Below are 14,744 nucleotides of genomic sequence, written 5' to 3'. Positions count from 1 at the left end.
GAAAAGCAAGACAAAACTAAAAAGGTTGTCTATTTTTTGTGTGCATACAACCCTTTATTTTTTGAGAGGAGAGTTTAAATGACTGTCTTACCAGGGCCTGGTCCAACAGAGGCTGTAGTCTCCCTCGGGCCTCCTGCTCAGCTCTCTCAGCCCACTGGGTTGGAGAGCCCACCTCAGACCTGACACACACACATGCGTAAGTCTGGTGTGACAATATAGAGGCTTTGAATCCTGTCTTTTCACTCAGTTATTCCCCTCTGGCTTGGTAATATTGTGTTTGTCCATTGATTTCCAGACTCATACTTGTCACAAACCTGGAGGGGTTCAGGGAGATGTTAAGTTGCCATAGTTTCACACTGAGGAACTAGTACCTTGACACAACTACAACATATTTGGACCTCCCACTTTTAGCTTGACAGGGTAGACTAACAGTATATTTGTTCCTAGGCTATGATAGGGAGTGTGTAGAGGACATAGTACTACACTAGTGTACCGGAGTCTCTGGATGCGTTCTGCTTCATCTTTACTCAGCTGATTTAGGTCCCTCAGTCTCTGCATGGTCATCCTGTCAAGCCAGGCCTGCCTGTGCATTCACATAGACCACACCGTACAACACAGACAGAACCGTTTCAATTAGAGGTCCACATAAACCAGTCCTAATGTTAGCTACCGAAAGCAGGCTGCAGGCATTTGATTAATTATAGACCTCAATTGCACTAATTATGTTTTGATTAGTGTAGAGGGTTGCTGTGCACTTGAATTTAGGGCAGGCAGGCACTGCTATCGATAACGGTGCTTTAAAAAAAGAATAATGTCCCCAATATAACAAGCAAGCACCTAGATTAAATTTATTGAAGAGGTTAACTTTGAATTGGAATCAGAGTATTGCTTGCAGCTTTCAGCAAGTGGGGTCTGAGATCAGGGTTTTAAATGACTTAATTAAGCAAAATGAGCAGATCCATTAATTTAACTGTTCCCTGGGCAGTGTCCCTTGGTTAATTCATTCTGCCAGTCCACACAGCTATAACACATAAACACTATGTATACAATTAGTGGATTCGGCCACTTCAGCCACACCTGTTGCTGACAGGTGTATAAAATCGAGCACACAGCCATGCAATCTCCATAGACAATCATTGGCAGTAGAATGGCCTTACTGAAGAGCTCAGTGACTTTCAACGTGGCACCATCATAGTCAGTTCGTCATATGTCTGCCCTGCTAGAGCTGCCCCGGTCAACTGTAAGTGCTGTTATTGTGAAGTGGAAACGTCTAGGAGCAACAACGCGAAGTGGTAGGCCACACAAGCTCACAGAACGGGACCGCCGAGTGCTGAAGTGCGGTGCGCGTAAAACTAGCAGGTCCTCGGATGCAACACTCACTACCGAGTTCCAAACAGCCTCTGGAAGCAACGTCAGCACAATAACTGTTCGCCAGGAGCTTAATGAAATGGGTTTCCATGGCCGAGCAACCGCACACAAGCCTAAGATCACCATGCGCAATGCCAAGCGTCGTCTGGAGTGTTGTAAAGCTCGCTGCCATTGGACTCTGGAGCAGTGGAAACGCGTTCTCTGGAGTGATGAATCACGCTTCACCATCTGGCAGTCCGACGGACTAATCTGGGTTTGGCAGCGTTCTCCTGGCATCTACCTGCCCAAATGCATAGTGCCAACTGTAAAGTTTGGAGGAGAAGGAATGATGGTCTGGGGCTGTTTTTCATGAAGGGAAATCTTAATGCTACAGCATACAATGACATTCTAGACAATTCTGTGCTTCCAACTTTGTGGCAACAGTTTGGGGAAGGCCCTTTCCTGTTTCAGCATGACAATGCCCATGTGCACAAAGTGAGGTCCATACAGAAATGGTTTGTCGAGATCGGTGTGGAAGAACTTGACTGGCCTGCACAGAGCCCTGACCTCAACCCCATCAAACACCTTTGGGATGAATTGGAAAGCTGACTGCGAGCCAGGCCTAATTGCCCAACATCACTAATGCTCTTGTGGCTGAATGGAAGAAAGTCCCCGCAGCAATGTTCCAACATCTAGTGGAAAGCCTTCCCAGAAGAGTGGAGGCTGTTATAGCAGCAAAGGGGGGACCAACTCTATATTAATGCCCATGATTTTGGAATGAGACATTGGACGAGCAGGTGTCCACATACCTTTGGTCATGTAGTGTATTATACATCAACTAAAACCTCAAATAAGTGAGACTAATAAGGTGCTATGATGCTAATAAGACACAAGGTTGTTTGCCATGTCCAATGGTTTATGTTTTCTGTGTTAAATGAAACACAAATGTATTATTGTTATTATCACTGACCTGAGGGCTTCGTTGTGGACTTGTCTCTGTCTATCAGAGGTCAGACCCTGGTCCTGCTCTGCTGTCACCACACCACTCAGCTGCTGCTCTGAGGGGCCTGAGGAGGGCTTCAGAGGGGAGAACAGACATCGAGGCTCTGGCCTCTTCTGAGGGGAGCTGGACACATAACACAAGTGGAAGTGGATTAGAAAAAATTACAATTAAAAGAGAGCGAGAATGTAAGCGAGGGAGAGAGAGTACGCAGCAAGAGTAAGTTACAAAAGAGAGACGGAGGACAAGAGAGAGTGCTCTCTTCTGAGCTCACCGCTGTTGTTGTTTAGGAGGAGAGTGAGGTGACGTTGGTATCCAGGGCACAGAGGCCTCCTTCTGTGGGTGCTGACACACTCTCAGCCTGGAAGCCACTGTGGGCTGCTGGAAACCTGCATCCCTCACATGGGCTCCCTGCTTCTGGACAAAGATAATATTTAAGAGACACAATTGTAGTGAAAATAGTTCAGGCTAGACAGTTATTAAAGGACATATTAAAATACATTTAATTGCGTCGAAAATGTAAGTATTAAACTCACTGACCTTTGTCCTATCTGGGTGCAGTGCTCCTCCTTGACTGTTGGGGACCTGTCCCCCTCCTTCCCTGAGTTCTCTGAGATGGACCAGGCTCTCCAGGCCAGCCCTGAGCACCTGGCTGCGATCCAGCTGTGGAGGAGGCTCTGTGGCTCTGGGGGGCTGCTGATGCTGATGGACCGCTCTCCTATCTGCTAACATCACAACATTGGCTCATGATAACAAACAAAAAATTAAATGTTTTGAAATACTTGAACAGCTAGGCTATGTGCTCAATAATTTCTATAGGCCCTTACAGATAAGTGTTACAGTGCTTGGCATGACTAATCAAACACGAGTAAAGCCTGTATGGCCCTTAGGGATAACACCTGCATGCTCCTTTGAGAGACTACACACTTATCTGGCCAACTAGCACACAAACAGACACCTGCCTGCTGCTTGTTTGGCAGTGTGGAGAAGGTTGGGGGCTTGTTCATTGACATTGGGAACTGTTATTAGTTGCCAAGGAGACCTGAGCGTGACATGCAGTTCAAACCCTCTCGTGGTGTGTGGTGGCTGGACTATCTCTCCCACAGGGAGACTGTACACAGTAGGTGCTAGCCACCCACACAATGAGCTGCCTGCAGGAGACCCATGGCCAGAGAACCGGACCCCGGCCCTCTTTCCCCTCTTTGCAGCTAGCCAGCCTCTCATTAATCTCCACCCTGGTGCCGTGATTCAGGCTCGGTGGGAGGCCCAAACACACACAGCACTTAAGCCTTCAGGTGATTTCCTGAGCCGTGGGAGCCGTAAGGATCTGCTCCCTCGTTCACAATGAAAGAACAGGGTAAATAACAAAGACATGAGATGCTCAAATAAAAAAATGCAGTTTCAGGAAATGTTACGGCCACCACAAATGTTCTATTTTTGGATCAGATATTTTATCAACAGCTGTGTCAGTGTGCGTGTGGTTTCAACCGTAGGAGGGGGATACTGATTTGTCTGACGCATTTGCTGTGTTGGTTGTTCCCGGTTTTATGATGTATGAAATTCATTTACATTCGTTTTTGATGTTATGAGGATATGGAATAATGAGCCAATAAAAAAAAAAGATAATTAGGCTATCCTTATTAAAATGCTAATAAAATAGCTTCAGCAGCACAGCTGACTGTGATAATGAGTGTCTCTGAATGCTGAGTCACAGAATGAGAACACCTGCTCGTTGCTCACCAGGGAAGGACTTCTTGGGGCCTGCTGCTCTACGATGTCCTCTGAGACCCCTGGTGGCAGGGCCCCTGGGTGCACGGGGACGGGGAGGAGACGTGCTGCGATGTGGAGACCTGCGGTGGCGTGCAGGGGAGAAGCTGCGTGCTCGGGCCTGCCTCCTCTGTGCTGGACTCTCCTGCTTGCTGAGAGCAGTATCCAGGGTCTGAGAGACACAGAGAGAGACAGGAAAATCAAATACATTCAAATGAAAGAAGCCAAATAAAATCTAAATTAAATGTACTGTATAACACATCAGCTCTACCTATGGTTTTGTGGCTCTCCAGCACATTTATTTCCAGTTTCTTTAGATTTAATAGCTTAGGTTTTTAAATGGGGTATTGCTTGTATAACCTAATATAGATTTACAAAGTTTGATTACTTATAAAAAATGACCAAATGTTCTGGTGCCCATCTTCTGTTTAATAAGGTGAGAGTGACCTGTAGGTGATGGATTAAATCTATGGATGCATCGCAAATGGCTTTCAATTTCCTATATAGTGCATTACTTTGGACCAGAGACCTATGGCCCCTGCCCCTGGTCAAAAGTACTGCACTATAAAGAGAATAAGGTGCTATTTGGGACTCAGCCTCTGACTGACCTCTAGTTTCTGCAGGATGTCCAGGGCAGTCTCTGGGATGGCTGATCCCTGGCCCACCTCCACTTTGGCCGAGCACAGAGAAAGCTGGCGGATCAGCTGGCCCAGCTCTTTATAATGGGAGGGCAACCTCCCCTCAGACGTGTCAGACAGCTGATTAGTGAACACCTGCATGGCCCTAACCGCCCCTCTGTGGGCAGCAGCCAACCTGTCAATCGCTCTGGACTGAGAAACAAAGAGCGAGGGAGATAGATGTTAGTCTTTGTCATTGTCCTCATCATGAACCTCAGAGTACGACAGCATTGGTTATTAAGTGAGACTTACTTTCTTTGTGTGCTGAATCTTCTGTGAGCGTAGTTTGTCTAAATCCTCTTGGATTTCTTTCACCTGTTGTTGCAGCACATAGATGATGCGTGCAGAGCGGGCTGCCTGTTCCTGTCTGCGGATATCCACCCTGCGCTGCTCATCAGGCTCCAAGGGCTCTGCAACCATTCGCCCTAGAATGCACAGCACAATACACATGACCATGGGTCTCTAAACTGCATGCAGTGTCCCATACGCTAAATACCATTCAAAATATTTGGCACTTGAAACCCTCACAAACCCGCACCTAAAACCCTCACAAACTTTTACAGATGCACAATTGAGAGCATCCTGTCGGGCTATATCACCGCCTGGTACGGCAACTGCACCGCCCGCAACCGCAGGGCTCTCCAGGGGTGGTGCGGTCTGCCCAATGCATTACCGGGGGCAAACTACCCGCCCTCCAGGACACCTACAGCACCCGATGTCACAGGAAGGCCAAAAAGATCATCAAGGACATCAACCACCCGAGCCACTGCCTGTTTACCCCGCTAACATCCAGAAGGCGAGGTCAGTACAGGTGCATCAAAGCTGGGACTGAGAGACTGAAAAACAGCTTCTATCTCAAGGCCATCAGACTGTTAAATAGCCATCACTAGCACATTAGAGGCTGCTGCCTATAGACATACAGTGGGGTTAAAAAGTATTTAGTCAGCCACCAATTGTGCAAGTTCTCCCACTTAAAAAGATGAGAGAGGCTTGTAATCATAGGTACACGTCAACTATGACAGACACAATGAGAAAAAAAAATCCAGAAAACCACATTGTAGGATTTTTAATGAATTTATTTGCAAATTATGGTGGAAAATAAGTATTTGGTCAATAACAAAAGTTTCTCAATACTTTGTTATATACCCTTTGTTGGCAATGACACAGGTCAAACGTTTTCTGTAAGTCTTCACAAGGTTTTCACACACTGTTGCTGGTATTTTGGCCCATTCCTCCATGCAGATCTCCTCTAGAGCAGTGATGTTTTGGGGCTGTCGCTGGGCAACACGGACTTTCAACTCCCTCCAAAGATTTTCTATGGGGTTGAGATCTGGAGACTGGCTAGGCCACTCCAGGACTTTGAAATGCTTCTTACGAAGACACTCCTTCGTTGCCCGAGCGGTGTGTTTGGGATCATTGTCATGCTGAAAGACCCAGCCACGTTTCATCTTCAATGCCCTTGCTGATGGAAGGAGGTTTTCACTCAAAATCTCACGATACATGGCCCCATTCATTCTTTCCTTTACACGAATCAGTCGTCCTGGTCCCTTTGCAGAAAAACAGCCCCAAAGCATGATGTTTCCACCCCCATGCTTCACAGTAGGTATGGTGTTCTCAGCATTCTTTGTCCTCCAAACACGACGAGTTGAGTTTTTACCAAAAAGTTCTATTTTGGTTTCATCTGACCATATGACATTCTCCCAATCCTCTTCTGGATCATCCAAATGCACTCTAGCAAACTTCAGACGGGCCTGGACATGTACTGGTTTAAGCAGGGGGACACGTCTGGCACTGCAGGATTTGAGTCCCTGGCGGCGTAGTGTGTTACTGATGGTAGGCTTTGTTACTTTGGTCCCAGCTCTCTGCAGGTCATTCACTAGGTCCCCCCGTGTGGTTCTGGGATTTTTGCTCACCGTTCTTGTGATCATTTTGACCCCCACGGGGTGAGATCTTGCGTGGAGCCCCAGATCGAGGGGAGATTATCAGTGGTCTTGTATGTCTTCCATTTCCTAATAATTGCTCCCACAGTTGATTTCTTCAAACCAAGCTGTTTACCTATTGCAGATTCAGTCTTCCCAGCCTGGTGCAGGTCTACAATTTTGTTTCTGGTGTCCTTTGACAGCTCTATGGTCTTGGCCATAGTGGAGTTTGGAGTGTGACTGTTTGAGGTTGTGGACAGGTGTCTTTTATACTGATAACAAGTTCAAACAGGTGCCATTAATACAGGTAACGAGTGGAGGACAGAGGAGCCTCTTAAAGAATAAGTTACAGGTCTGTGAGAGACAGAAATCTTGCTTGTTTGTAGGTGACCAAATACCTATTTTCCACCATAATTTGCAAATAAATTCATTAAAAATCCTACAATGTGGTTTTCTGGATTTTTTTTTCTCATTGTGTCTGTCATAGTTGACGTGTAGCTATGATGAAAATTACAGGCCTCTCTCATCTTTTTAAGTGGGAGAACTTGCACAATTGGTGGCTGACTAAATAATTTTTTTCCCCACTGTAGACTAGAAATCACTGGCCACTTTAAGAAATGGAACACTAGTCACTTTAATATTGTTTACATATCTTGCATTACTCATCTCATATGTATATACTGTATTCTATAATATTCTACTGTATCTTAGTCCATGCCGCTCTGTCATTGCTCATCCATATATGTATATATTCTTAATTCCATTCCTTACTTAGATTTGTGTGTATTGGGTATATGTTGCGAAATTGTTAGATATTACTCGTTAGATATTACTGCACTGTCAGAACTAGAAGCACAAGCATTTCGCTACACCCGCAATAACATCTGCTAAACACGTGTATGTGACAAATAAAATGTCATTTGATTCAACAGCATATTAAATAGATTCAAACATTAGCAGCATGTATGCCAACAAGGTGCCACTCCAGCTATGTTCCCCATAGAAATATAATCACTAGAACAGGCCTAGAACCTCTGACCATGGCGATTTGACTGGTAAACTCATGGGTGACTTTATTTATGTGGAGTTACCTCTGTTAGCCAGCTGATCTATTCTCTGGATGTAGTTGGCCAGCTCTCTCTGTAGCCTGCAGACCTCCTGGCTGAGGGCTCTCTGGGGCTCCTGACTGGCTGTCTGCCTTGGGCCTGGGTCTCTGGTTGGGGGGGACAGGCCATGATCAGGCCCAGGGGGTACGGAGATGTACTTCTGGGGGGTGTATACAAGCACCTCGGCTCCAGACCGAGTCACTTCTTCTTTGGGGCCGGCCGTTTTTGACCTCCCCTTAGGAACAACCCTCTTCTGCTTGCAATTGAAAAATGATAAAGATTAATCATCGATTCATCGTTCTTGGAGCAGAATAAGATGGATATAAACAGTACAAGTGAAAGGGGAGTATATTGATGAGCCTGCTTTCGCTGGCTCTTATTTACCTGCTCCACATTGCTCTTGATGGGTGTGGTCTCCTCTGGCTGTGGTCTGATGGGGGAGCTGTTCAATGACTCCTGTCGTCTCTTCCTCAGATCTCTCTTGGCCAGCCTGACTGCAGCCAGCAGACGCTCCTCAGACAGAGCAGAGAAACACAGAGAGCTGCCGGTGCTATCCAGGTCATCCCGCTTCTCCACCCAGGGCATCAGCTTCTCAATCACAATGGGTGCAGGTGGGCCAACTTGGGTGGCACGGTTATAGGCGTTGGCAGGCATGGCTGCATTGAAGAGTAACTGAAAGAGAACAATAGTGGCACTGGCATCATTCCTGCTGTTGCAATGACATAGCGACCAACTTAGCTAGCTGAGTTGATGTTACATCCAGCTGTCCAACTTATGATCTGGCCACATCAACTGGCATTCTCAACGTTATAATGTTATATTTCAATATCCATCATGATGGCATGTTAGTAGCATGACTAGTATAAGAAGGAGAGAGCGAGAGAGTAGAGAGTACAGTAGTACTTTATTAATCCCAACTTGGGAAATTGTTTTATCACTTCAGCATCATCAATTAATAAAATGACAAAGACAGGACCCGTATCAGTGACAAACACATGACAAAACACATATTATAAACTGGGTGGATCGGGCCCTGAATGCTGATTGGCTGACAGCACATTTATTTTTACTGCTCTAATTATGTTGGTAACCATTTTATAATAGCAATAAGGCACCTCGGGTGTTTGTGACATATGGCCAATATACTACGTTGCGTCGAGCCTAAGAACAGCCCTTATATTGGCCATATACACACCCCCTCAGGCCTCATTGCTTAAATAAGACACCTGCACGTTAATAACCATCAAAGATAGGTAAGAAATTGTGTTGTCTTTCCTCCTGGGAAACAGCAACAACTACACATTAAAAAGGAATAACAAATTAGTCATTTATGATGGCTGTGGGTAAAAATGACCTTCGGAACATCTTTGTGGAATGTTTGGGCAGGATGAACCTGCTACTGTGTTGCATTAGAGTGCTATGTGGTGGGTGTGTGGCATTCTCCATGATCATGTGTGTTTTAGCTTGCAGCCTTTTTATGAACATGTCCTGCATTGACTCGACTGCATCTGATTGTATCACTTGCTTTCTTTATGATTTTGTCCAGTTTGTTTATGTCATCTTTCACTAAGTTTCCCTTTCAGCACACAATGGCATAACACTAGCCACTACACTGCTGTAAAACATGAGAAGCATTGTGTCACACACATTAAAAGACCTTAGCTTCCTTAAAAAGTACAGTCTGGATTGGGCTTTTTTGTAGATACTCTGGGAATTATCCTTCAGTTTATTGTCCACTATAACTCCCAGGACTCTGTTAATTCCCTGTGATGAGCATCGTCTCCTTTCATGATACAACTTACTATAACAGAGTCAGATAATTTCTGCAGGTGGCTTAGTTCATTGTTGTGTGTGAAGTCATATAGAGAGTATAGAGAGTAAACAGGAAAGGTGACAGGCCCGTCCCTTGTGGGGCTAACGTTACCGTGTTTGTGCATATCTGGTCTGATACTGCCTGGTTCAATCTTACGAACTGTGGTCTATTGCTCAGATAGTTCACAATCCATTTGACCATATGTGGGTTTACATGAATGTCCTTTAGCTAACGTTATCTTACCTGAGTCTGAGAAAGCCGAGTGCTACGATTTGGACCTAATGTGACCCAGCTTTTCGATTGTCCTAAGGTCATCGGGGACTCCAGAAGGTTTGCAGCCATGGCTGTTCCTAAATCCCCGGCCCTAGCAAGCTACCGGTGTATCTAAATCAGCTGTAGCCTGTAACCCTAGCTAACGTTAGCTTTGATCAATTCAATACGTATCTAGCCATGCAACCGGATGGTACATTATGCTTCGAAAGTGAAAAGATGTACCTAGGATACTTTTTGTACGTGATAGACTTCTACAACTAGCTAGTAAGCTAATCACAGTTAAAACTGTTTAAAAGGCCGCCATGACAACAAATAATAAGCACGGCCTTCCGTAAAAACAAGAAGTGGGTATTTCTAACCTACGGAAAGAGAAACCGTCAAACATAACCAGATGTAGGACATTTTAAATACTTATTTGACTGTAGAATTTGACTAAAATTGGACTAATATTATAAAATGTTAATTTTTCTATATATTTGTGTCTATAAGGTTCTGTTTGTTTCGATGAAACAGTCATCAAAAGCATTTCACGAATAGGATGAAGTTGTCCTATCACTTTTATTTTTCATAGACAGGAAGAGGAAGCGTTGTCATGCGTTTTCTGTACTCATAGCAAAGATTATGGATATACTGACAAGATACTTGTCTCTCTGCCCTAACAATGGGAGTCGTTGTCCACAAAGCAGCACGGCGGGCTGTCTAGCTCCCGTCTATCCTTTCTTTGGATTGGTGGATATCTCATTATTTTTTAATTATTTTTTAAATATTCGATGAGGGTTGTTGACGTCAACCGCCTGTGTTCAATGGAGAGATGCTATGCTACTAGCCTCATATCATGAATATGCATAGGCATCTCGCGATTACTCCGATACAAAGTTTTTTTAATCCAAGTTGAGAGGATGTCATGTGTCCTACTTATATCAGTACAGTCGTAACAACTTAAGCATTACGAAATTCAATCAAATAAACCTCACGTAGCAAATAAGACATTCATTTTTTTGTTGACCAAATTCGACACTCATTGACCTCCATACAAAAACTCCTTGCTTGGTCGGCGAAAAAACTAAAAAACGCCACCTTATGGCCAGAGACAGATTTTCCGCCGAGTTGGGCCTCTCTCCTTACTTCTTCCTCTCTGCTCGTAGTATTTTAGAGGCGATCATAGTGCAAAGGGTTAAACTCATATGTATTCTTGCATGAAACGCGCCATACCTGCTTGCGTTGCGTACGATAATTTATAATACTGCTACTTATTCTATTTCATCATGTCTCATTACGAAGAAGTAAAGGTCCATGGTTATGATGAATTCTGCAAAGCAGTGTCTGAGAGGAAAGGAAAGGACATATTCGCATATTTCTCTGGTGATAAAGACGCTCAAGGGATGAGTTGGTGTCCAGATTGTGTGAAAGGTAATAGAGTTATTATTTTATGGCTGTAATAATTTGTATTTGACACATATAGCAGTTGGCTTTCTATTCCAGCTATCTGTCATAATGCGTCAGTATCTGCTGCGTTATGGTCGGCAATTCATTGTAGCCAAGCCGACTATTCTCTCTGTAATGTGTTTACTGGGGATGCTCGTCTTATACTCTATTTTCTGTATTATTTTAGGAAGTTGTAGCTGTTGTGTGATTTATTGCGTGCATAAATCAAAGCCACACAGATTTGCCAGCTTTGTTCTCCTCTTTCCCCTCCAGCTGAGCCAGTTGTTAGAGGAGAGATGTCCCACCTTCCCGAGGGCTCTGTCTTCATCTACTGTCAGGTTGGAGAGAGGCCATAGTATGTTCTCGACTTTTTCTTTATATTCACTGGTGATGAAAGCAGAATGATAGTGCTGTGCAATCCACAGGCAATAGAAAATAAGTATGTTTCTTACCCTCAAATGCAGCTAGTAGTTTTGAAAAGCTTAGATAAATTGTGCAAGTTGTAACATCATTCATTTTTGGCTCTCTCGGACAGCATATTTGAATTGAGCAAAAAACACTGAACAAAAATATGAACGCAACATGTTTCATGAGCTGAAATCAAAGATCCCAGACATTTTCCATACGCACAAAAAGCTTATTTCTCTCAAATTTTGTGCACAAATGTGTTTACATCCATGTTAGTGAGCATTTCTCATTTGCCAAGATAATCCATCCACCTGACAGGTGTGGCATATCAAGAAACTGATTAAACAGCATGATCATTACACAGGTGCACCTTGTGCTGGGGACAATAAAAGGCCACTCTAAAATGTGCAGTTTTGTCACAAAAGACAGGAATGTCCACCAGAACTGTTGCCAGAGAATTTTATGCTATCTGTTCAACCATAAGCCACCTCCAACGTTGTTTTAGAGAATTTGGCAGTACGTCCAACTGGCCTCACAACCACAGACCACGTGTATGGCGTTGTGTGGGTGAGCGGTTTGCTAAACAGAGTACCCCATGGTGGCAGTGGGGTTATGTCATGGGCAGGCATAAGCTACGGACAACGAACACAATTGGATTTTATTGATGGCAATTTGAATGCACAGAGATACCGTGACGAGATCCTGAGGCCCATTGTCCTGCCATTCATCCGCCGCCATCACCTCATGTTTCAGCATAATAATTTACGGCCCAATGTCGCAAGGATCTGTACACAATTCCTGGAAGCTGAAAATGTCCCAGTTCTTCCATGGCCTGCATACTCACCAGACGTGTCATCCATTGAGCATGTTTGGGATGCTCTGGATAGACGTGTATGACACCGTGTTCCAGTTCCTGCCTAAATCCAGCAGCTTCACACAGCCATTGAAGAGGAGTGGGACAACATTCCACAGGCCACAATCAACAGCCTGATCAACTCTATGCGAAGGAGATGTCGTGCAGCATGAGGCAAATGGTGGTCACACCAGATACTGACTGGTTTTCTGATCCACGCCCTACCTTTTTTAAAAGTATATGTGACCAACAGATGCATATCTGTATTCCCAGTCATGTGAAATCCATAGATTAGGGCCTAATTAATTTATTTCAATTGACTGATTTCCTTATATGAACTGTAACTCAGTAAAATCTTTGAAATTGTTGCATGTTGCATTTATATTGTTGTTCAGTGTATATATATATACAATGCACAAAATTATACATTTTAACTATGTCTGACTTTTGTATTTTGCTTAATTTACCTTTTCATCTTTGACCAGTTGGAAGGATCCCAATAATAAGTTCAAGAAGACTCTGAAGCTCAGTGGAGTTCCTACTCTGATCCGATATGGCACGGTGAGCATAAGTGCATGGCAAGGTCACAAATAAAATAATTTCTAGTATAGTGATCGATTTGCAAATTGCCTTTCAAAGGAGAAAAAAGTGTGGCTTTTTCTTTGGATTTTGTGGCAACACTCAAAGGCTCCTAAAAGCGTTGATTATTATTTTATAGATAGTCAATCTGTAATTTGAAAAAAAACTGTTATAACACATTGGTGAGGTTGTTATTACATTTACGTCATTTAGCAGACGCTCTTATCCAGAGCGACTTACAGTTAGTGCATACATTATTATAAAAATAAAAAAAATCATACTGGCCCCCCGTGGGAATCGAACCCACAACCCTGGCGTTGCAAACGCCATGCTCTACCAACTGAGCTACATCCCTGCCGGCCATTCCCTCCCATACCCTGGACGACGCTGGGCCATTCTAGATAAAATATACCTTCAGGGAAAGTCTTACCAAAACATGCTAAGTTCTGTTTCTTTTCCTCCATCATCTAATTCAGCCTCAGAAGCTGGTTGAAGAGGAGTGCTTCAAAGCTGACCTGGTGAGGATGATGTTCACCGAGGACTAGAGGACCACAGAGGACTACACTCGCCCTACACTTGGTCATCTTCCATTTCCCACTGTCCTGTCTCTTTCCTGAGATCCAGCCCCAGCCCAGGCACTTTTTGACTACACTAGATTGAATAGGAATGATTGTTTCTTTGGAATTCAAATACACTCGCCTCTCCCTCTCACTGCGAGGCAGTGTTAATCAGTGAATGTGTTGCTATTCTTATATGGAAATAAAAAACAACTATAACATAACCAGAGGCCTTGGTAGAGCTAGCTGACTGATTTTATAATTTGATGTTTAATGTAGTAAATTAAATAGAAGAGTTATCATAACATAGCCCACTTTTGACAAATATCTTAGATTCCCCTAAGTGGTAGGCAGCCTACTCCTAGAATGTGATGTGCCAGACAAATTGTGTCAAATGAATTGAATCTCATCAATTGAGGATTCTTATTCCTTACTTATGGCAGAAATCTATAGGGTGAAAATATCAACTGAAACATTACCTGTTATACTGTGATTGGCGTGTTGTTGTGTAGAACTTAGTCAAGTGAAATAAATGATGGTTGGATGATAAAATAAATATGTGTAAAATAGTTTGTCTATAGTGCAGTTCATTTTGTGAGACGCTAGGTGGCTCCCCCAGCCTGTCTAAATACATTAGGTCTTATTATAAACATTTAGGTTCAGGTTTTTTCTTTTCAATAATGATATTATTTATATTTCAAACTATTATTTTTTATGTGAAATTATAATATTAGATAATATAATTGGCACATTTAATAATAGGCTATGTTGTCTGTAAAAATTACGCTCCATGATAGGCTCATGAAGAAGAAAAAAGTAACCTATCCCTAGTTCTGTTATTCGGGTTTAATGTACACATAGGCCAAAACATGTAATGTGTGTACCATGTAGGCCTAAACATGCTCAATGCTAACAACAATCAGTCTTTGAATAGTGAACTTGATCAAGTAATGCTATACAATACCAGACGAAACAAAGGTGGTCAGATTTTTTTTAACATACATACGTCAAGAATATTAT

At 43.5% G+C, this 14,744-nt stretch overlaps 2 protein-coding genes across 7 annotated transcripts in view; one reads left to right on the top strand and one right to left on the bottom strand.

The window, feature by feature from the left end:
• Positions 1-10,400, bottom strand: part of LOC121559976 (protein moonraker) — a 34,993-nt gene extending 24,593 nt beyond the window's left edge. Inside the window, exons 1-11 of one of the 6 annotated variants that reach the window (XM_041873040.2) lie at positions 9,873-10,400; positions 8,201-8,488; positions 7,802-8,072; positions 5,044-5,216; positions 4,723-4,944; positions 4,088-4,286; positions 2,888-3,072; positions 2,622-2,764; positions 2,318-2,473; positions 494-583; positions 92-179 (exon numbers count right to left, since the gene is read on the bottom strand). In XM_041873040.2, the coding sequence (XP_041728974.1) occupies positions 92-179; positions 494-583; positions 2,318-2,473; positions 2,622-2,764; positions 2,888-3,072; positions 4,088-4,286; positions 4,723-4,944; positions 5,044-5,216; positions 7,802-8,072; positions 8,201-8,488; positions 9,873-9,971 (1,914 nt within the window). In that variant the 5' untranslated portion in view covers positions 9,972-10,400. The remainder of the gene's footprint in view (positions 1-91; positions 180-493; positions 584-2,317; positions 2,474-2,621; positions 2,765-2,887; positions 3,073-4,087; positions 4,287-4,722; positions 4,945-5,043; positions 5,217-7,801; positions 8,073-8,200; positions 8,489-9,872) is intronic. The other 5 variants (XM_041873017.2, XM_041873035.2, XM_041873023.2 and 2 more) reach the window with 5 other exon arrangements.
• Positions 10,401-11,016: 616 nt separating this feature from the next.
• Positions 11,017-14,293, top strand: LOC121567046 (thioredoxin domain-containing protein 17). The gene is made up of 4 exons (XM_041876986.2): positions 11,017-11,312; positions 11,601-11,682; positions 13,074-13,149; positions 13,644-14,293. Exons 1-4 carry the CDS (start codon positions 11,168-11,170, stop codon positions 13,710-13,712), a joined length of 372 nt encoding a protein of 123 aa, XP_041732920.1. The 5' UTR covers positions 11,017-11,167; the 3' UTR covers positions 13,713-14,293.
• Positions 14,294-14,744: the final 451 nt, after the last annotated feature.

The sequence above is a fragment of the Coregonus clupeaformis genome, chromosome 6, assembly GCF_020615455.1.
Source record: "Coregonus clupeaformis isolate EN_2021a chromosome 6, ASM2061545v1, whole genome shotgun sequence".
Taxonomy (NCBI): domain Eukaryota; kingdom Metazoa; phylum Chordata; class Actinopteri; order Salmoniformes; family Salmonidae; genus Coregonus; species Coregonus clupeaformis.
Note: the sequence above shows the minus strand (reverse complement) of the source record. Positions and strands in the feature narration are given on the sequence as shown.

What these genes read in the sequence shown, in the direction of transcription:
- LOC121567046 (XM_041876986.2), top strand. Translation starts at nt 11,168, where the DNA reads ATGTCTCATTACGAAGAAGTAAAGGTCCATGGTTATGATGAATTCTGC. An exon ending in GTGTCCAGATTGTGTGAAAG is followed by an intron (nt 11,313 to 11,600) that starts GTAATAGAGTTA and finishes TTTCCCCTCCAG; the next exon opens with CTGAGCCAGTTGTTAGAGGA. An exon ending in CAGGTTGGAGAGAGGCCATA is followed by an intron (nt 11,683 to 13,073) that starts GTATGTTCTCGA and finishes ATCTTTGACCAG; the next exon opens with TTGGAAGGATCCCAATAATA.